Raw genomic sequence first — 22,986 nt, 5'->3', positions numbered from 1 at the left:
GGACAAAAGAAAACAGCCCGGGCATTTTGACTAAAGACCGGCCCCCCAGGTATTAAAGCCATAAAGCCTTTGAATGAAAACAAACGCTGTTGTGACAGTGATGTACAGTCTTGTTGGTAAATGTATGATTTCTATACGTTTAGATGACAGCTTTGGTTGTAAGATTCAGATAATTATTTAATAACAGCCAGACATTTTAAATGAAAATAAGAAAGTATTTCTTTGTGCCCCCCTTTCCCTGTTACATTCTGTTATGTATTTAGTAAAATCAGTTTATAGTTTGTGGCACTACTTTCTGTTATTGAGTGTAGAACACAAAGTGTGGTGTATGCGCGCATTGATATGCCTGCGCCTTGTTTTCCTTAGACTGGTTATTAAAGTAAATTCCTACGACTAAAGAAGGCGTTGTTACTTACCAGTTAAGTTATAAGAGAACATAACAGACTGGCGACGAGGATTAAAACGGATCCCCGATGTGCATTGGACGACAGAGAGGGGGAAATCCTTGTGAAAGTGGCCAAAAAGACACGAAAAACGGTTAGGGCCAAAACAACTAACCCTCCGTGTGGATGCTAGCTCACCTGCCTGGCTAAAGAGAGGACGTGAGTAACATCAATTATTTTAAGTGAAGGACGCTTATAAAAATACCGAAAAATGTCAGGAGGCGTTGGACAAATGGACGTTTTCGATAATGGCACAGAGGATTGGACAACATACGTAGAGAGAGTTGAACAGTATTGTCGAGCTAATAAAGTAGAGGACGAGAGGAAAGTTGCTGTGTTACTGAGTGTGATGGGAGCGAAAACATACAACTTGTTGCGCAGCCTCATCACACCGATCAAACCAGCTGACAAAAGTTTCAAGGAGATCACAGAAGTGCTCCAAAAACATTTCCAACCGAAGCCACTGGTTATAGCCGAACGTTTCCGATTTCATAAACGAAATCAACTAAAGAATGAGTCCACATCGGAGTACATCGCGGAACTCCGGCGGCTGTCGGAACACTGTCAGTTCGGGGAGGGGCTGTCAGATGCGCTGAGAGACCGTTTCGTCTGCGGCATGAACAATGAAGGCACACAGAAACGACTTCTCACAGAGGATAACCTCACTTTGCACCGTGCATTAGAGATAGCGATATCGATGGAGACAGCAGCAAAAGATGCCGGAGAGCTTCAGGGAAAAGGCACGGAGCCGTGTTCTGTAAACAAAATATATCCGCAGCGCAATAACAAATTACCGATGTGCTTCAGATGCGGCAAGAAGTCACATGACGCTGCTAATTGCTGGTTTAAAGAGAAAGAATGCCTGCAATGTAACAAAAAGGGGCATATACAGAAAATGTGTAAATCAAAGCAGTATGATAAAAAGAAAAACAAAATGTGGAAAAGAGACAGAAAGCTGCATGAAGTAAACGAGTCAGAGCCAACTGATTCTGAGGAGGATTTGGCATGCCTGGAACTGTACACAATGCAAGAGAAAGATAACGATGCAATATGGCTCACACCTAAAATACAAGGGATTGAGTTACAGATGGAACTGGACACCGGGTCTGCTCTCTCACTGATTTCATATGAAGATTATAGAAGCAAATTCCCCAATCTGAAACTGAAGCACACCTCGGTGAAACTGAAAACGTACACAGGTGAAAGAATAACTCCTCTGGGAAAACTAAAAGTGAAAGTGGAATATGAGAAAAAGAAATGCAACCTGGAACTTTATGTTCTGAAAAATGGAGGTGTGCCATTATTTGGGCGTGACTGGTTGAAACACATCCGCCTCAACTGGAAAGAAATAAAGTCAATGAGACTGGAACGAGGCCGGAGTGCAAATTCTGTAGATGAAAGACTGAAACAGATCCTTAATAACCATGCCCAGGTGTTCAAAGATGGAATCGGCACCCTGAAAAATATTAAAGCACAGATCATACTAGAGGACAATGCAAAACCAAGATTCCACAAGGCACGCCCTGTACCTTATGCTCTACGCCCTAAAGTTGAAGCAGAGCTTCAACGCTTGGAAGAGCAAGGAATACTCACCAAGGTGGAATGGTCAGATTGGGCTACACCAATAGTATCAGTAAGCAAGAAAGCAAGTGACAGTGTGAGGATCTGTGGTGATTTTAAGGTTTCAGTGAACCCAGTTCTCCGCATAGATCAATACCCACTTCCACGGATAGAAGACATATTCACAGCAGTAGCAGGTGGCAAACACTTTTCAAAAATTGACCTTGCCCAGGCTTATCTCCAGATGGAAGTAGAAGAGACATCCAGAAAATATCTGGTAATAAACACTCACAAAGGCCTATATCAGTACAACAGACTGGTATTTGGTATTGCCAGTGCCCCAGCAGTATGGCAACGTGCCATGGATCAGGTCCTACAAGACATTCCAGGAACACAGTGTTTTCTGGATGACATAATCGTCACTGGTGTTGATGAGGAGACTCATCTGGCTAACCTAACAGCAGTCCTGGCCAGGCTAGAAAAATATGGACTGAGGGCAAACAAAAACAAATGTGAGTTCTTTAAGGATGCCATTGAGTATTGTGGACACAAGATCGACAGACATGGGCTCCACAAAACCAAGGACAAAGTTGAAGCAGTCCTGAAGGCACCAGAACCTAAAAATGTGAGTCAGCTGCGCTCTTTCTTGGGCTTAATTAATTATTACCACAAGTTTCTACCAAACCTTTCAACAGTTCTGCACCCGCTGAACTCTCTGCTGCAACAAAATGTCAAATGGAAATGGACAAAAAACTGTGAAGAGGCATTTAATGGCGCTAAGCAGCTCATTACATCAGAGGAGGTTCTGACACACTTTGACTCCAATCTACCACTTCGCCTCGCCTGTGATGCCTCACCATATGGCATTGGTGCTGTGCTATCTCACAAAATGCCTGATGGATCGGAACGCCCAGTTGCCTTTGCTTCAAGGTCCCTAAATGCAGCCGAACGCAACTATGCGCAGATAGACAGAGAAGCACTCAGTCTAGTGTGGGGCGTGAAGAAGTTTAATCAGTATTTATATGGGCGACACTTCACCCTGATCACAGACCACCGACCGCTGGTGTCCATCTTTAACCCTCAGAAAGGTATTCCAACCATGGCTGCGGCACGCTTGCAGCGATGGGCCTTGTTCCTAGGTGCACACACCTACACCATTGAGTTCAAAGGGACAAAGTTACATGGAAATGCAGATGGACTTTCACGTCTTCCACACATGCAACCCACTGAAGAACTGACTGATCCAGCTACTGTGTTTCACGTTACACAAATGGAACCCCTACCTGTCACAAGTGCTCAGGTGAAAAGGGAAACGAGCCGAGACACAATCTTGTCCAAAGTATACGATTTTACTGTGAATGGTTGGCCGTCCTGCACTGACACTCAGTTCTCTGCGTACTCCACCCGCAAAGACCAACTATCCGTTTGCCAAGGATGTGTTATGTGGGGAACTCGTGTCATCCTGCCACCCAAACTACGTACAACGGTACTGGACTCACTGCACATTGGACATTTAGGTGTGGTTAAGATGAAATCTCTTGCTAGAAGCTATGTTTGGTGGCCAGGCCTTGACTGTGAAATAGAGAACATGGCAAAATCCTGCACTGGTTGTCAGCAGACGCTGCGTCAACCTCAAACAGCACCTGTACACGCGTGGGAGTGGCCATCCGCTCCATGGCAACGCATCCATATAGACTATGCTGGCCCATTTATGGACCAAATGTTCCTAGTTGTGGTTGATGCTCACTCAAAATGGCCAGAAATCTTCCCCGTAAAGCAAGCAACAGCTGCCAGCACGATCAATAGCCTTCGGTCACTGTTTGCACGCACAGGTCTGCCACAACAGCTCGTAAGTGACAATGGTCGTCAGTTTACTGGAGAGGAGTTCCAGTGTTTCCTTCGGAGTAACGGCATACGACATATCACTTCAGCTCCCCATCATCCTGCAACAAATGGACAAGCCGAACGGTTCATTCAGTCCTTCAAGCGGTCAATGAAAGCCAGTCGCACAGAGGGGAAGCCGCTACAACAGAAAATAGACAATTTCTTACTGGCTTACAGGAACGCCACCCATGCAACAACTGGACACACACCTGCAATGCTCTTCATGGGACGAAATCTGAGATCACGTCTAGATTTGCTGAAACCAGACATTCGCAAGAATGTCCAAGACAAACAGTCTTCCATGGTGGACGCAACAAGAAACAAAACTAGATTCTTCAATGCCGGACAAAAAGTTCTCGCCAGGGACTACAGAGACCCAAGTCAGAAATGGCAGCCTGGCACGATCCTGTCACGGACCGGACCACTGACATATACTGTAGATGTTGGAGCCAACTTAGTCTGGCGTAGACATGTTGATCAGATTGTAGATGCGGAAAGCCACATGGTTCCACAGCCACCTGAGAGCACATCTACACACCAAGATTCAGAAGAGTTTGCCCTCGCTCCACCACCTGAGGTTCAGGATTTACGTGAAGCTACCGATGCTCACACACCTGAACTTACCACACAGAGCACTATGGAGTCTGACCAAATAGGCAGACGGTACCCTGAGAGAAATCGCAGAGCACCTCAGAGACTGAACTTATAGGTTTCACGTTAATTCTGTAAGAAAGCAGTTCAAATGTTTAAGAGGAAACAACCTACCTACATGTTGTAAATTACTGAGTAGGTGTCATATTTCAGTTCAAGTTAAATTATTGGTTTACAACATTATCTGAAATATTTTGATTGTTTGGTACCTATTGTGTTCATCAAGGTTGGATGGGAGGAACTGTTATGTATTTAGTAAAATCAGTTTATAGTTTGTGGCACTACTTTCTGTTATTGAGTGTAGAACACAAAGTGTGGTGTAGGGCTGGGCGATATGACCCAAAATTCATATCTCGATATTTTTTAGCTGGATGGCGATATAAGATATATATCTCGATTTTTTTTTTAAAAAGCCATAAGTTAAGAACAAAAAGAGAGTTCTTAGTCACACTGTGTCCCAGATGTCACACGGGCACTTTTATTTACATACAGCGTAGATGTACATGAAGAAATTACTTAAAAATAAATTATCAGCATTTATTAAATAATCATGGTCCATAAATAAAAGAAAACAATGTTGTTTTTGTGCATAACAAAAAGCTCACAATTGTGCAGTCAAAATGTAAACTAATAGACGCTGAGCATAATAACAAAGAGACAGATTTCACAGCTGCACCACGTCTCTGAACAGGTGCCATTTGTGGTCCTTATACACACACAGTACGGTAATATTACGTTGAAGCACAGTACGTATCACTCCGCGAGGCTCCTCCCCGGTAGCCGTAATCCTCCGACAACCCATCAAGCAGTGCAGCTCCGTAGCAAAGTCATATTAAAACATTTTTTGACAGATTGCTGAGCGCTGTGTACCACATAAAATCGGTTCGCGGTCAGTAAGCACAACCAGAATTCATACATAAGGCGCACTGTCGAGTTTTGAGAAAATGAAAGGATTTTAGGCCGTGCAGCTCCTCCGGGCTGCATGTCGTTAGCGCGGTTAGCTCGTTAGCGTGGTTAGCTCGCTAACACGTTGACGCCGTCCAGCCCCACGCACGGGACGATCCGCGGTAACTCGCTAACGGAGATTTTCCGCTTTCATCTTGTCATTGCCTGCAGGTGAAGCTATGGGGGAGGGGGAGTTGTGTTCAGTGAAGGAGAGGCGAGGCCGAGTAATGTTGCGTAGAGACAAAAGTGGACGAAAGAGAGGCAAACCTGCGGCCCCACAAGTATAATTATAACATAACATAGGCTATATCGATATAAACGATATTGTCACATCTTATATCTCGTATGAAAATATATCGATATTTTAAAAAAAACTCGATATATCGCCCAGCCCTAGTGTGGTGTATGCGCGCATTGATATGCCTGCGCCTTGTTTTCCTTAGACTGGTTATTAAAGTAAATTCCTACGACTAAAGAAGGCGTTGTTACTTACCAGTTAAGTTATAAGAGAACATAACACATTCTGAAGTGGATGAAGCAGACTACACAAACTATAAAATATAACCAACAAGCACAAGTGGTAACACTTTAACTTTAACTGTAACTGTAACTTTTAATGGCAACAATCATGGTCTCCGTCACTAGGATGAGTCTTTTTGAATGCACTATGAGGACAATTTCGTAAGACGTGGTCCCAAAGGACGGTAAGGCTCAGCTCAAGGCTTCACGCTGGGACTTCAGTAATCAGTGTGTGAGGTCACAGTGACCAAGCCCATCTCTTATACCCCACATTTCGAGAGCCACTGAGGTAAGGGAACATTAACATCTCAAAAAACTGTCAGTAGCCCACTGTGACTGAATGAACATAACAAAGAACAGAAATTCTTCATAATTTTACTGAAAATTGGGATCTTTCACGCAAACTATGGGCAAGCACAGTAATCTGCTAGCAACTATGGCAAGTAACTGGGTGAAATTATGACTAATTTCACTTCCAGCAATCATTTTCTAAATGGCCAGTACCTGATCAATTACAATTAACTCTAGGCTAGCAATGATACAAATCGGGCCCGGAATCAGGTACTGAAGGATGCAACCATCAGCCATCAAATTAGATTACACATTTTAAAATTTCTAAATCATACAGTATATGACATCTTGATATCAGGTACTAACTCAAAAGTTAATATACATACACAACAGGGTCTTTAGGAACACTCTTAACTTTACCTTTGTCCTTTTCTCGAAGGTCGTTGAGGTATTTTAGAAGCTCAGCGTTGGCTTGAACACAGTACACTTCTCTCGTCTGTAAGCCTCCTCCACAAAGCCCTGTCAGGTTGCTACGTCGACGGTCTTGTTGGCTCAGCAATGTGTCAACCCGACAGTCGCTCCACTCTGTGGTTCTCCAGGTGTAACTACAACGTGAACATAGAACATGGAACGATGGGCAACAGTGAGAGAACCAACCATGCGAGTAATGCATGTAATGTAATGCAAGATAAGCATATTTACAATCTTGCAGACATCACTTTACAACATAAATATGCACTTGATGTTTATAACCAATGTTGTCTACACTCCTCAGTTTACTATGCAGCCTTTACAAGGATGTGAAGCATCATTTTATAGCTGTGTCTCTGAAAACCTACTAGATTTTCAGACACATCAGTGTTGGACAACGATAAGTTGCTTAATAAACTGTTGAAATAATGTAAATACATTTTTTGAATGTGGCTAACACAAACATTGCTTGCACTAGCAGCTTTCTTTCTTGTGGTCCTGTATTGATCAAGTCAAGAGATTAAACTTTGATACAGCCTGTTTGATAAAGCCTGCTTGTTTACAACTTGTCAGAGAAAGAAAAGAGTGTTGTCCTCTGCAGTCCTCTTTAAAACAAGAGTTAACAGGCATGTATATTTGTAAATTAATAAGGAATAAAAAGTTTGTCTAGCTGACCACTGTATCTGGGGTCAACTCGCAGATGAAGCCACCATTTAATTGTCTAGTCCGCTAGTTGTACATATCCCCAACAGAAACATTCAGGATGGGATTAGGATCACACACAATTATAAGTTGATATATGCTGAACCATCTGTGAGAATGCTTTTAATGTTTTAATGTATGGGTGTGTGTAATTTTCTGGAATTATAATATCCTTACAGTCTCCATCCATTTGTCTTTACTTTGTGTCTGGCACCAGCCCAAGCACTTAAACTAATCTATCTCAATATGCTGTCTCACTTACACACATATACGCAAATAAACACACAGGCCACCCAGAAGAGCAAATTAGCTGGGTGGTGTGTGTAAAGGGAACTCAGCAGGAAGCGTGTGTTGTCTCAGTCAGGTTGAATACCAAACACTTTGGGTTCGCTGTATTTGTGCCTGAGCCTTATATGAATCCCTGCAATCTTTCTTAACCATGAAATAAGAGGTGGGTATCATCACAACATCACATGCAGTTCTATCCCTGTGAAACATGAGCTCCTGTTGTGTACCATGCTATGAATTCCACATCTACACTTTACTCAATGTTTTTTTAAGTCCCTGCTCACTCCCACCTGTGCTCCCTGCATCTCTTCCCTATCATCAGGAGTGACTCACGTGGCACAGGGTGGTATGGATTCACCCTGAGGTTCACAAGATTCAAACTCCTCCAGGAGTGGGCACTCCGCCCCCTCGCCCACGGGGAACTGGAGCACCTGTCTGGTCCGAGTCCGATTGCCTCTGGGAGATTCAGGGTTCATGCAGGTTTTGGTGCAGGGGCTCCAAATGGTCCAGTCGGTAAGCTTGCAGTCCGTGGGGAGAACGCATGACTGGATGGTCAGTGGAAGGTCCCTTGTTAAGCACATGCTGGGAAAAGATAAAAAGGAATGACATGAAATCTTAGTGATATCATAAGAACATTAATGCAATATAAATTTGGACTGTTGGTTGAAAAGAAAAGAAAATATTTATAGCTCTAACAAAACTACAAATAAAATAGAGAATATGCTACACTTGTAATTGAGCCCTTGAGCCCCAGTCAACCAGCCAACCAACCGACCCCTGATCCAATTATGCTTTCATAGGATGAATGACAGGGTAAGCTATCACCCAGACTCTTAATCCAAATGTTCAAAATAACTACAAAAATTAGTAATCTAAGTAACATAAATTCATGTTTTTATTTCAGAATTGTAACTCAATAGTTTTAATAACCTGAACTAGTCAAAGGTCCAAAAGTATACAATGTCTATCTATAGTTTACACTATTATTCCCATTATTTCTTTCACGACATGAAAATCATGGAACTGAAATAGCAAATAAACTCATCTCAAATGTGTTCTGGCCTACAGGGTTGTTCAGTTTAGATCAGTTGCTCAGGTTGTGTTTTGTTTATCTTTTTGTTAGTTTGCTGATGCTGTGACACCATGAGTGCAGAGGGTTACTGTGTCCATAACTGTCAGTGATTACCACAGACAGAGGTTATAAAATTGTAACTGTCTAAAGTGATAGCATTACAAAAAAATGACGTTAAATTAAATAATAACTGAATTTTCAGAACAAAGACTTCCAGATATTTTTCTTTTTATCACTTAAAAGAAAAAATAGTTAAATTCATGTAATACTTTAAGTAAAATAGCATGTGATCCAAATGTTTAAATCTGAAAACATTTGGAACCTCTGCATATAAATGTGGTTGCTGGTCAAATGGCCATGAACACGTGAGCACATGCAACCAAATGCTCAGGCCACTGACTGCTCTAAATGCTCAGTTTGAGACAGTTTTTTTCCCCTACTTTTGGCTCTGTGTGATGCTAATGAGAGACGATAACCTTAATCTCTGACTGTGCGTGAAGAAGCCCACCCACCTGCTATTCAAGCCTTTTTTTTGCAAGGGGCAACAGCTTGTTTCAGAGAGAGGTTGAACTGAGAGGATGTAGGAAGTATAAGATCGAGAATGATTACTTTGAATTGTGCAAAGCTACGCTAGAAGAGTCAAAGGAAAATAGACGGAACTGAAAATGAGTATGGAAGATCCAACTTAAGTTGTTTTTTTTTTCAGAAAAAGAAAGAAAAAGGAAAATTATAAGAATTATGAATGGATATTATAAGTCAAGAGCAGGGTAATCAGTTTTTGGATATAGGCCGACATTTAGCATACAGATACAGCATTCGTGGTAAGAAAGCCGCTAGAATAGAATAAAATAATCCCTTAACCCACAAGGGGAAATCTGGGTGTAACACCAGCAAGAAAGACACATATACAAACAAACAGTACACAAGAGACAGAACAGAAACATACACAATTTTTACATATTTACATCAAGGACAATGGTTACCAAAAACAGACTACTGTACCGTTACTAGATTAAATAAAATTAAATGAAGTTAAGAGGCAAACCCTGGTTATAGTGTGAATCGGTTGATAAAATAGTGCAAATTACAGCGCTGATGTAAACATCTATGTTTGTTGGGAGCAGTTTTGATTGTACAGTCTGACAGCTGCAGGGAGGAGGACCTGCGGAAACGCTCCTTCATGCATCGAGGATGCAGCAGTCTGTCACTGAAGGAGCTCTGCAGTTACATATATTAGTCAGAATATAATGTGTTAAAATGTTTTTCTTAATAAAAAATACCAGATATCAGCATTGTTGAAAACTGCCTGTAGATTCATTGACTTAATGAATCCACTTAACCTTTCACTATTCTACTTCTTCATCCAAGTCATGCGGTGTACAGCTTGCTGATGCCTCATTACAATGGCACTGAAGTTTTCAGCAAGCTCTCAATTCTATTTTAATGTCAATGTGCTAAGTTGCCTATTGGCGTAAGACTTTGCATCAACATGTGTGATACCACACATGAAGCTTTGAACCCTTCGCCCTTAACTGTCGTTAGCTTCTCATTAGCATACACACTGCATAATCAGTTTCACATTAAGAGTAAAAAAGGAATGGTATGGCACGGTGTGTGTCATGTGTTAAGACAGCCAAAACAACTTATGATCAATCGCTCACAAACATCTTTTGATCATCTAAACAGTATTTAGACGTAATGAATAACCCGTCCTCTATGGGTCCCTTCCGAATCATTAGAAATTTGCTCTAACTAAAGCCGACTGCTTTCTGGTACTCGTTCTCGATGTCTCTCCCCTTGAGGCAAAGCAGCTGACGAGCTATTAGTGCTAATTACAGCTCTGCTTCATTTAGAAACCTCTCATTTAGACGTTGCCACCACACTTCACCTCCAGCAACTCAGACTTTTGGTATAAATCAGGAAATGTATGAGCTCAGTTGTGCTGTCTTTTTTTCTTTTAACTCCTGTGTCTTCACAGATTAAAACACCTCTGCAGTCTTTGAAGTGCTACTGGAGCGACACTGTGAAAAATCTTAGTTCTGTTTTTCTGCCAAACATGCTTGGTGTGCCGGCTCATCTTGCTTGGGAGGAAAACAATGAGGAATTTAAACAGTGAATGTGGCGCACAGAGGGTGATGGCTCGATTTCCTGTCTCAGATGGAACTTCTTGTGTTTTTAAAAAGCCCCCTAATGCAGCCAGTGACCCATTTTCTCAGCAGCTGGATCCTTTGAGTCGTTGCCGTTTGTTGTGTGCATGCCCAAGCATTTTTGTGGAGATTTCAAAGTTGCGAAAAGAAGTCATTATTTCTTCATCTCAGTCATTCAGACAGAATGAGGACACAATCAGATTCTATTTAAATAAGTAGATGACATCTGAAAAGTGCTCATTCTTAAGCATGTAGGTTTAATACATATACTTTCAGCAATGGACTCCAACAGACAAGATGCAGACAGCCAGAAAGTCTGCATACTGTAATTCAACACCTGTACACACTTGTTACTTGAATGTCAAATGACCAAAAAACGAAATTGATGTGGGTCAAAATGATTAAAGCAGCCTTTTTTTAATAAAAGAAAAATATCTGAGGGATAGATGTGGTCTCAAAAAATAAAATTAGTCGATCCCTGTACGACCTTCCCCATATGGAAAAGAAATAGAAAAAACTTATTAAAGACTTGCATAAGATGTGGCCTACTTCACATAGTGAATCATATAAGACTTATATGATTTACTCATGAAAGTGGCCACTTCCTCGTTACTCTCATATATTGTTTTAGTAAGTATCCAAAACATACAAGTTTAATTTATATAATTTTTCAAGGGATCTTATATCTTTTTTCACTCTTGTATGCTTTTCATACAAGTTTCACACAAGACAGATAGAAACTTTATAAGATTTATATATATCTTTTCCATATGGGTCTGCATCAAATTAAGTAAGAAACAAGCCCAATCAACAGGACAGCAGCTCAAGTTATAAGGAAACTGGCCTGTTTAGGATGAGTTGTCGGCAACAGAGTAAGAAGCGACTCACTGACAGATGTTCATCAAACGAAATTGGAAATGAAGTGAGCAAGATGTTTGGAGAGCACCCGGTCCGCAGATGACTGTTTTTTCTTTTTTTGCTGCACTGGGAAGTTTGTTCCACTTTTTTTTTCCTTTTTTTTCCGCAAGTGGCAAAAACAACTATGAATATTTTAGAACAAGAAATAAACAAGTCAAGGATTAATATTTATGTTCCTAAGGGCATGTGAGTTGTTTTCACGGCTCCTTTGAAATATTTGATCCCAGTTAGTGCTGAGAGCTTGGCGCAAACAAAGCATTAATGAATAGATTTAGTACATAATTGATTAAATCTTAGAGTACAAGTGGTGTGTGACTGAAATGTGATATGAATAGAGGCGTGCTCTATTGGCACTGTCACCAAATCCTTCTAAGAGATCAGAGCCGTCGCAAAAGCACAAGTTTGAAGGGAGCAGAGACGACATTTTAACTTAATGTCAGTCAAGGAACAGAAAGTGAGAGGATGGATCCAAAGAAGCAGCTCTTTAAAAGAATAGTTGATTACTTTACATTCACTTAGTAAAGACATCAAAGGTTTACACCAATACATGTTACAGAGACTTATTGACACCTGTTTGGCGTTTTACAAGTCTCACAGGTGTAATTTGCAATTTAAACTAAACTGTCCAGACTGCATGCACCACATCCTCGGATCTGTAAGATCTTAGTGAGCATAACCTTTGAAGAGTCAATAAAATATACCCTGTTTATAAAATACCAAAGTTAGTACACGAGCAATGAAACTTTGGTTTTTGCTTTCATGCTGACCTTACGCTGAACAACTTCTATATGTAATTTTTGTGTGGCTGATAATGACAGTAAAGTTGTTTTTTGTCATCTGTATTAAGTTAGTCTGTATATTTTCGTCTTGGCTATGCAAATAGTGATGGTCAAGCACTTGAATATTGTCAGCAGCTATTTCAGCAAGAAACATTCGGGCAAATAATGGCAGCTGTGGTGAAAGGGTTGTTCCTTTTACACTCTGTTTTTTTTTGTATGTTTTCACCATGGGCGGCTAGGAAGAAGGTAGAGGTTGGTTGAGTACCAATTTGAAGGTGGTTCGATCCTCTACTCTTCATGTCAAATTATCCTTGGGCAAGATACTAAATCCACAGCTGCCCCCATTGGAGTGTGAGCGGCAAATGTTAGGTTCAAAGTGCTTAGGCATAGAGAAAAAATGTTATTTCATAAGAGAAAAGTAAAACTGTGTGTTACTATTTCCACGCGTTCTTATACGTTTAAAAAATGTCGTGGAAAGATGAAAAGTATTCAAAGGTAGGAAGGCATTACGACCACAGTCAGACAGCAGGCTTTCAATAGCCTCTTTGTGGTATTTACATTCGGTGAATGGGCTGTGGTTATGGGCTGTACTTTACTTTGCATCCATTCACACATACATTTATGCAGCACTTTTCATACTATACAAACAACCAGTCTGCAATTTGTGAAAAAGATCAGGAGCCTCAGTAGAACATGTAGACTATGAAGGCTACTAGTGTGTTGTTAGTCATTGCTGCTGTCAATCTAAAGTTTCCAGAGTAATTACATTTTTTTAACTAGAAGTTAAAGTTTGGAACTTGAACTTAACTGTTAGATTGGAAAAATCATAAAACAAAATTGTGTAACAATCTAAGTAATTTACCTTTTTAATAATAATTTCCTATTATTCTATCCCACATGGGATGCAAGAAAATGACAATAATGCTATTATAACATGCCAGAAATAACTTACCCTTTCACATAAATGGTAAAATGGCCTGTATTTATATAGCGCTTTACTAGTCCCTAAGGACCCCAAAGCGCTTTACATATCCAGTCATCCACCCATTCACACACTGGTGATGGCAAGCTACGTTGTAGCCACAGCTGCCCTGGGGCGCACTGACAGAGGCGAGGCTGCCATGACACTGGCGCCACCGGGCCCTCTGACCACCACCAGTAGGCAACGGGTGAAGTGTCTTGCCCAAGGACACAACGACCGAGACTGTCCAAGCCGGGGCTCGAACCGGCAACCTTCCGATTACAAGGCGAACTCCCAACTCTTGAGCCACGATCGCCCCACATACTCTAGCAACATTTAGTCCTTCAATATCTAATATAAAATAACCTCCAAATGCAACTAAATTAACTGAAAAACATAATATAGTATATTCCAGTCTGCTTTGATGATAGTCTTCTTTTTACCACTATTTCCAGGATTTTTTTTCTTTTGTGAGGGTGCTTCATAATATGATAATCTGCTGAATCCATTTCCTTTTTCTCTTACTTAGCTAGCTGCAGTTCTCACTAAAATAGCCCATTGTGCTTGGTAGCATATTGAAAGCTATCCATGGATGATTGTAGATCTATAGCCATGGTAAAAAGAAAGCAGTAAGGTTTTAGATATCAGAACATAATAGAAATAATCAGATTCTTAACGGGCCTTAACAAATTCAACCACAGATAACAACATATTACTCCATGTCATTATTTATTCACCAAAAATCGAGCCAACAGGCAGAAGCAGTGTAAAAGTATATTGAAAGTATTGAAATATAATAACAATATAAGTTTTGGCAGTCTGAATCATAACACCATGCCACGAAGGAAAGACATCGCCAATGATTGTGAATGATCTTCAGCAATGATTTTGTTGCTGCCCATCCATCTGGCAAGGATTATAAAACCATTTCTCAGTCTTCAATGAGAAAGATTATTCATAAATTCAAAAAATTAAAGGCTGTTTCCAATTTTGGCTGGATTGGATGACCTAGGAAAATTTAACCCAAGGTCGGAGTAGCAATGCTAAGAGAAATAGCGGAAAACCCAAGAGCCACATCTCAGACCTCACATAGCATGTTATTCATGATAGTGCAACTATCTCGAGAAAGGTGTGTGTCTTATTTGGAAGAGTTGCCAGGAGAAAACCTCATCTCTCTAAAAATAACATGGCAGCCTGGCTTAGATTTGTAAAATTGCATCTGAACCAACCACAAGACTTTGCCAACAATGTCTTTGGACTGATCAGACCAATGTGGACATGTTTGGCCATAATGCAGAGTACCATGTGTGAAGAAAATTCACAGAATTCACCTGCTTGCTGCTACTACTGCACATTCACCTAATGTATATACTATTTATATAATGTTCTTCTTCTACCCCCCCCCCCATTTTTGCACATGTCGAGGAGCATTTCAGGTTACATCGTGGCTCAAGAGTTGGGAGTTTGCCTTGTAATCGGAAGGTTGCCGGTTCGAGCCCCGGCTTGGACAGTCTTGGTCGTTGTGTCCTTGGGCAAGACACGACACAAGACACTTCACCCATTGCCTACTGGTGGTGGTCAGAGGGCCCGGTGGCGCCAGTGTCCGACAGCCTCGCCTCTGTCAGTGCGCCCCAGGGCAGCTGTGGCTACAATGTAGCTTGTCATCACCAGTGTGTGAATGGGTGGATGACTGAATGTAGTGTAAAGAGCTATATAAATACAGGCCATTTACCTTTTTTTTTTTACATTTCACTGTGTGTTATACTTGTATAACTATGCTTGTGACAAATAAAGAACCTTGAACCTTGAAAACTAAACACTGCATATTAGCGCAACCACCTCACACCAACTGTCAAACACTGTGGTGGACGGGTAATGATTTAGGCCAGCGGTCTCCAACCTTTTTTACGCCACGGACCGGTTTATGCCCGACAATATTTTCACGGACCGGCCTTTAAGGTGTCGTGGATAAATACAACAAAATAAAACTAGTACCGGTTTTTATTTATTCATAAAACACGTGAAAATACCCAGGAAAACCGAGTTAATGATAAAAACGATAACAAAATAACGCTGAAAACCGATAAAAACCCTGAAAACCATACATTTCACACCTGAGCCTCAACTCTCGCGGCCCGGTACCAAACGACTCACGGACCAGTACTGGTCCGAGGCCCGGAGGTTGGGGACCGCTGATTTAGGCTATAAAAGAAGCCCACACCAACTCAATGACTTCAATTACTTTGCAGTCATTGAGTCAACTGCATACTCTTTATACTCTTATGTTTACTATGAATACCTCTATGTAAACTGTCTCTCACAGCTAAAGTGTGGCAGAAACAGGAAAATGATCTCAAGCACACAAGCAAAATCACAAAAAAGAATAGAATCAAGGTGTTGCAATGGCCCAATCAAAGTTCAGACTGCAACCTGATTGAAATGATTTGGATAAACCATAATAGCATTGTACATAAATAAATGCCTGCAATCCTCAATGAACTGCAGCAACGCTATGTACTTTAAGTTATAGCAGCTAAAAGTGAGTCATTAGGTGCACTTAGATTCAGACACTGCTTCTGTATTTCGGTTTAATAGTTAAATACATTTTGAAACAATGTAATATGTCATGTGATGTTATTTATCTGTGGTTGTATTTACCTAATTTTACATCCCGGTAAAGACTAAATATTTTTTATTCATGTCCTGACTGGAAAAAAAATCTGAGAAAAAAGTCAGAATTCTGACTTTTCATCAAAATTATTTTTTTTTCAGAATTCTGAGAAAAAAGTCAGAATTCTGACTTTTTTCTCAGAATTCAGGAAAAGAAGAGAAAAAAAAGACGTGCCCACTTTTTTTTCCAGTGGCCCTAATCCTCTTCCGTATAGAACAGACAGAAAATGTACCTTCTCTTTTTAGTTTTTTTACTTTCTTTCATACCATTATTGTAATCTTGGCTTGCAGTATAAACTGTTTCAACTTGCAGTGGAAAACCAACTATATCATATAGCTGTCAAAGTAGTGTTAAGCACTTTGAAGTATAGGTAAAGTATGTCCCCACTCAGGATAAAAATAAGTAAGCATTGGAAAAGATGCGTAGACCAGATGGGAAAAACCAGCAAACCACACCTAGCATACAACTCTTGTCTTATCCAGGACACAAAACTAGACTGATGGAGGCATCGGACTAATTTTGGGGTTCAGTATTTTGCCCAAGGACACTTGTGAAGCAGATCAGCCAGACACCTTGCAGTGACTAGCCACAGTCGCCCAGCTTGGCTTTTTCATTTTGGTACAGCAATGCAACTGTATATGAGCTCATTAGAGATAATGATTCATAATATCAATTAGCCAGTCAGAAAAAATAGTTTCTCCACAACAGAGTCTGTGGGAGGGACATTAGACTTTAGCACCGACTAAAATTTACTAGGGAACAATAAGTCTGATGTTTACTTAATGAATATAAGTTTTGAGAACAGTATACTGCTAGAGTATCTCTGTTGTAATTAATCATGTTAATAAAAAAGATACAGTGAAAGGTTTCTGTTAGCAATGCCCTTCTATCAAATACGGTGATCTCTAGCAGAGAGGAGAGTAAATGTTTGATGGGCATTTCAGGCAGGAACTAGAGTGAGTGAGATGGAGCTGAGAGCTATTTGATCTATCTTATTTTGAGTCAGACAGTGTAGCTCACAGCTATAATGTCAGGGCAAAAGATTAGATTCCCCATCGGCTTAGCAGTATAAGCACTCGTACAGTTAAACCGTGTATTTTGGGTAAAAGTACCCACTGAAGGTGTAATTTAGTGACCTATTTGAATAGTGATTTGTTTGATGTGGTTCCATTTTTCACTTTATGATATTGCTTTACAATTACTGACTTATTTTATCTCCCACTCACAATTGATGTCTCTCAAACCAATTTCTTTATCTATGTCTTTAGAGGTTTCTTTTAGTAACTTCACTCTTAACCCTCTCAAGGCAGGCGTTGCAGATTTGCAACAGTTAAAAACTAACAACCTGATTACCCCACATACATATTTTATGAGTTTTTTTTACTCAGAAGTACCACTGCAGGACTTGGTTGTGCATTAGCAACAAAAAGTTTAATTTGAGCCTGAGAGGGTTAAATCACACATAATGACACTAGATTATCCACTTGTCTGTTATGTGAACATGCCGTGTTGTTCTGCAGTTCACTCTTAAGCATAAAAAGATTTCCATTTGCAGTAATTGCCCCGACCCCTACTATGTGCATAATTGGAAACCTGGACATGGGGAGAGGAGCAGCAACAAGAGACAAGAACAGAACAGAGCAGGAGCATGCATGACAGCAGATTTGACACTGATGATGGAACGTTATGAAACAGCACAAAAAGGAGGACCTGGAATGAAGGTGGGTTGCAAAGCAGCTTGGAGCATGCAGCAGGCTAAAGCAGCTTAAATAGAGTGTCTTTATAATAACCGTACCTGAGCCTGGATTGTCTGAACTAAAATATATTAAAATGGAATTAAAAACAATTCGGTTTTTATTTCCAGAAAATTATGTTTTCGGTTATAATGCAATATTTTTCACCTCTTTTAAAGCTTTGTTTTCTTCATTGGCGTGGTTATGCCTCCCATCTATCTCTGGGCAAAATATGTGTTTCATACACAAAATATACTTCCTATTGAAATACTTTAACTATATATCCATACTGATGATTTGTATCCATGAACACACACACACACATGAATTAGATTACTTTTTTGTGACTATTTCATGTTTTCTAATGAGGCCGAGCTGAGTGGAAAACAAGCAACACAACACATCAGGAAGAAGCTGAGAAATCTATATTTTCCTGATTTATTTTGGCCATGTCAACAGACCTGCTAACACTTTGGATCTGTAGCATTCATCAGAATGTGGGAGAAAATGGAGGTCCTGTCATTTATATTCCTGATCCTATATCCTATGTACATTTTTGGATAGTATGACATGAATTTAAAACAAAGTAGTAGTAGTTAGCATCGTCGTCTCACAGCAAGAAGGTGCTCCACCAGCCTGACCGGGCCTTACTGTGTGGAGTTTGCTTGTTCTCCTTGCGTCTGCGTGGGCTCTCTCTGTGTACCCCACTCATCACCCAGTAACTATGGAATAGACTCTAGCCCCTGCACAGTCCTGAGCTGGAAAGTAAAATGTACGGAGGTAACAAGTTCTGTACTGAGTATTCTGTTTTTTTGTATTGCATATAAACTTGTTTAGATTGAAGATTTTAAACTAAAAATCATCTTTCAGTTCACCATGTGTCATATATTGAATATAGGGATCCAATACATCTCTCTCTGAGAAGGCATCTTTGATAGATTGCACCCTCTGGCAGGAAGAGCTACACATTAAAGTCCAATGAAATGCAGAGTGGCAGGGGAGCCATGTTTGGCCTCATGATAGTGTTTGGCTATGATATACACTGCATTCCCTGCTTTATGCTCTGAAAGGCACTGTCAGAGAGCTCTCTTTGTTTGTCCAGTATAGGCTCATCCACACCCATAGGGGCCTGTAAGGATATAGATGACTGAGGCTGCACTGCAATTAATGAATTGTTTGTGTAAACTGTGCCTTTAACCTATATCCTTGGTTACCATAACCTTGTTCCTTCGTTTTTTTTTTGCAAGAAAAACATCCTTTTGGTGGCATTTTGAGCAACGCTTGATTTGTTCAATTTTTCTTAAAACATCTGATTCGAAACCACAGGGCAAAACACTGAAAATTGCCATATTTCGAAGTACCACACAGATTCATAGTTCAGATTGATCTCATGTCACAAAAGGAGTTTTTCTTTTCCACTTCCATCCTCAGAAGTTGACATGAAATACAATGTACGGGGAGTTGTGCCTCATTGCTCTGACAGCACAGCAGTGACAAAGACACAGCGGATAAACATCCTCCCCTGCATGTCACTTCATGACAGGGTGAAGAAAAACTTTCAGGAGGACAAATTTGGCTTCATGTTCAGAAATTCACCAGATGAACCTTCTGACAACAATAAATGGACAAACATACAAATACCTAGAGTAATCAATAGTCAGCAACACAAAGAAAATATGAAAACAGAGATATTGATTACATTAGGCAAAAAGCCTGAAAGGCAGGGGAAACATGCTTTAGTTTAAAAATTCAGCAAAAGCATTTGCAGTAATACCTATGAAAGGAAGCTTAAATTTATGCTGAGGGGGAATAAAAGCACACATACAAACAAAAAACCAACAACATGCACATTACTACAAAAATATTGCCACTCACTTGCGTCCCACAGTGCTCCCATTCCTATGGATGCAAGTCACCTCCCGATTCTGGTAGCCCACCTGAATGTCCCAGAAGGGACTCTCTTGCCGGTTGAGGCGGTTCCTGGTACGCTTCTTCTGGATAAGCTCCCTAGTCTCGGGATCTTTTACTCCTGCCCTCTCCCGGAGCCCTTGCCCTTTGCCTTTCCTGCGTTTAACTTGGCGAGCTGTCCGAGTCTGCGGGAGGGCACAAGAGTTCCACGGTCCAACCCTGAGACTGTACATGCCCTCTGGACCTGTGCAAGGCCCTGGTTTGCAAGACTGGAACTCAGTCAGGTTGGGACAGGCAGCGCCTCCAAAAAGCGGAGGGACTAGGACACTGCGCACTCTGTTCCTGAGGCCTGTTCCACACGTTTTGGAGCAGGATGTCCATGGCGAGTACTCAGAAACCACACAATCCTGAGGGCAAGGGATCAAACATGCCTGCTCTAGACGAGGCTTGGGTTCAAAGTACTCACAGATGGCATCCTCTGCTGGAGATTCGTCTGACTTGAGTATGCAGCCCACCTCCCGGACCTGAATGCCCTCTTCGCCTCCACTGCACGTGAACTGCCGTGGGGCCCCAAAGGTCCTTGCTGATACTGGCACGCACTCATTCCAGGCACCCAGTTTCCAGTCATAAAGGTCCTTGTGCCAGTCGCACACACGGAAACAGTTTCTCTGGTTTGAGGGACGCTGTGCCTGGTCACAGTTGGTGTGAAGTGTTGTCCAGCCATCCACATGGGCACACCAGACTGCCCGGCTTTGGCTGCCACCCAGGCCGCAGTCGCTGCCCATACATCTTCCCCATGGACCTGGGAAACAAATGAACAACCTCAAATCACAATGAAGAAACATAAAACAATAATCCTTTCAGCTTTAAATGACAAGAAAAGCACTCAGGAGCATTGTAAGAAAACTTGTAAGGAAATTCTAAACACAACACATCACAATACGGCTTTGAAGAAGCAGGAAATTATATTAGCAGGAATAAAAGATGCTAGTCAGATTGGAGGAAGTGAAACAAAACAGCATAATGCCACAGGCTGGACTCGATTGAAAGTGTAGAATAAACAAATAAGCCATATTTATCCTAATAATGATGAATGGAAGGCACTAATGCCACTTCATGTGTACCTTTAAAACAGAAATCCATATGGAAGCATCAGTTAATCAAATGCTTGAAACCTAATTCTAAACCAAGACTATTTCATTTTCTTTTTCTCAGCTAAGAAAAAGGCACATAATACATCTTCAAGGATGACACAGTAAATTCACAGACTCCTTTAATATGGCCCTTGATGTAAATGTGCTGAAAAGCTGTCAGCAGCTGAAGTGAGTGCAAAAATGTGTCATATTAAATAAAAATAATCCGCCGCCTTGTTTTTGCACGACACTTCGGTCAGACACAGTGATTCTTTCTGCATGGTAAAAACTGGGTGGCTGCCATTGAGGCGGGGAGGGATGATTAGGCAATGCAAACACAATGTGCAACAGTAGAGATTATAGGTGATCAAATGCAAGTGTCTGAAAGTTAATTTACAGGGGCAATGAGTTATCTGTGGCGTTTATCAAAGTCTATTGGCAACCAGCAGAAATTGCCACAAACATCAATAAACGTATATTTCTTGGTACACAAGAGTTTGGCAAAGTCTTCCCTTGTCCCCATTTACTTAACCCTCTCAAGGCAAGCGTTGCCGATTTGCAACAGTTAAAAACTAACAACCTTTATGAGGTTCTTTTTACTCAGAAGTACCACTGCAGGACTTGGTTGTGCATTAGCAACAAAAAGTTTAATTTGAGCCTGAGAGCGTTAATGACAGCACAGACTGAACAGACAGTACATAACAGGACTAGAGGAGGGGAGAGGTTGCTGTATATGTGGTTTAATAATTAAATATACTGCTGGTACTGACTCAGGAATACCGACATGTAACCTCAAATAAAAAGATGTTCTATATTTTTCTTATTGTCTGAAAGTTCAATTACAATGTCAAAATCATGACATGATCTTGTTAAATGATTTGTTGCAGCCTGTTTAGATTAGCCTCCTACCATTCATCAGACCCCTCTTTAAAGTTAACATAACACGCTTGGCTGCTCAAAGGTATCTTTTACAAAGAAAAGCCATTATGACAAAATATGTAAAAGTCTTTATTTGGCAGCTACAGTTACTTCTAGTTTTCTGAAAATAAGCATTTTTTCTTAAGCATGTGGCTACAATACAACCGGACCTTATCGCTAAGTGGTTTGCTGGCATGTGGTGAATAACACTGGCCTACAGTCAAACTGCTTTTGATATAAATGTAGTCAGACATTACTAATTTAGTGTTACAGCAACTGAAAATGATGCTTAAAATTTTCAGTCATTATATGCTATTCTCTTAGTTTAAAGATCAAAAGTTATCAATCAAAACCAAAAAATGACTTAAATACATTTTGACTGTTGAATGTTGGAGAAAAAAAGGCCCAAATGGGGATATGTGTTGATTTTCAGGTGACCATTCGTCCTATAATATGCATTCAATTTTCCATTTTATATCGCAATGTACTGTTCTCTTGTGATTGTTAGTGATGAAACCAACATTTTTTGGATTCTAGATCCAATCTAATCCAAAATGCTGCAGCAAGAATACTGACAGGGACTAGAAAGAGAGAGCAGATATCTCCTGTTTTGGCTTCCCTTCATTGGCTTCCTGTTAAATCCAGAATTGAATTCAAAATCCTGCTCCTCACATACAAGGTCTTAAATAATCAGGCCCCATCTTATCTTAATGACCTTGTAGTACCATATCACCCTATTAGAGCACTTCGCTCTCGCTCTGCAGGCCTACTTGTTGTTTCTAGAGTATTTAAAAGTAGAATGGGAGGGAGAGCCTTCAGTTTTCAGGCCCCTCTTCTGTGGAACCAGCTTCCAGTTTGGATTCAGGAGACAGACACTATCTCTACTTTCAAGATTAGGCTTAAAGCTTTCCTTTTTGCTAAAGCTAGGGCTGGACCAGGTGACCCTGAATCCTCCCTTAGTTATGCTGCAATAGACATAGGCTGCCGGAGGA

The 22,986-nt window shown here is 40.8% G+C and overlaps 2 protein-coding genes across 9 annotated transcripts in view; one reads left to right on the top strand and one right to left on the bottom strand.

The window, feature by feature from the left end:
- The window catches only part of thsd7ab (thrombospondin, type I, domain containing 7Ab), a 209,664-nt gene that overhangs the window by 115,569 nt on the left and 71,109 nt on the right, over positions 1 to 22,986 (bottom strand). For all 8 annotated transcript variants that reach the window (XM_026184247.1, XM_026184253.1, XM_026184250.1 and 5 more), the window contains exons 2-4: positions 19,911 to 20,745; positions 8,088 to 8,336; positions 6,714 to 6,898 (exon numbers count right to left, since the gene is read on the bottom strand). In XM_026184247.1, the coding sequence (XP_026040032.1) occupies positions 6,714 to 6,898; positions 8,088 to 8,336; positions 19,911 to 20,745 (1,269 nt within the window). The remainder of the gene's footprint in view (positions 1 to 6,713; positions 6,899 to 8,087; positions 8,337 to 19,910; positions 20,746 to 22,986) is intronic.
- On the top strand, positions 195 to 4,895 carry LOC113031813 (uncharacterized protein K02A2.6-like). Its single transcript, XM_026184254.1, has one exon. It carries the CDS (start codon positions 655 to 657, stop codon positions 4,594 to 4,596), a length of 3,942 nt encoding a protein of 1,313 aa, XP_026040039.1. The 5' UTR covers positions 195 to 654; the 3' UTR covers positions 4,597 to 4,895.

The sequence above is a fragment of the Astatotilapia calliptera genome, chromosome 11 (genome assembly GCF_900246225.1).
Source record: "Astatotilapia calliptera chromosome 11, fAstCal1.2, whole genome shotgun sequence".
NCBI lineage: Eukaryota > Metazoa > Chordata > Actinopteri > Cichliformes > Cichlidae > Astatotilapia > Astatotilapia calliptera.
The sequence above is the reverse complement of the archived record's forward strand: the minus strand, read 5'-3'. Positions and strand labels throughout refer to the sequence as shown.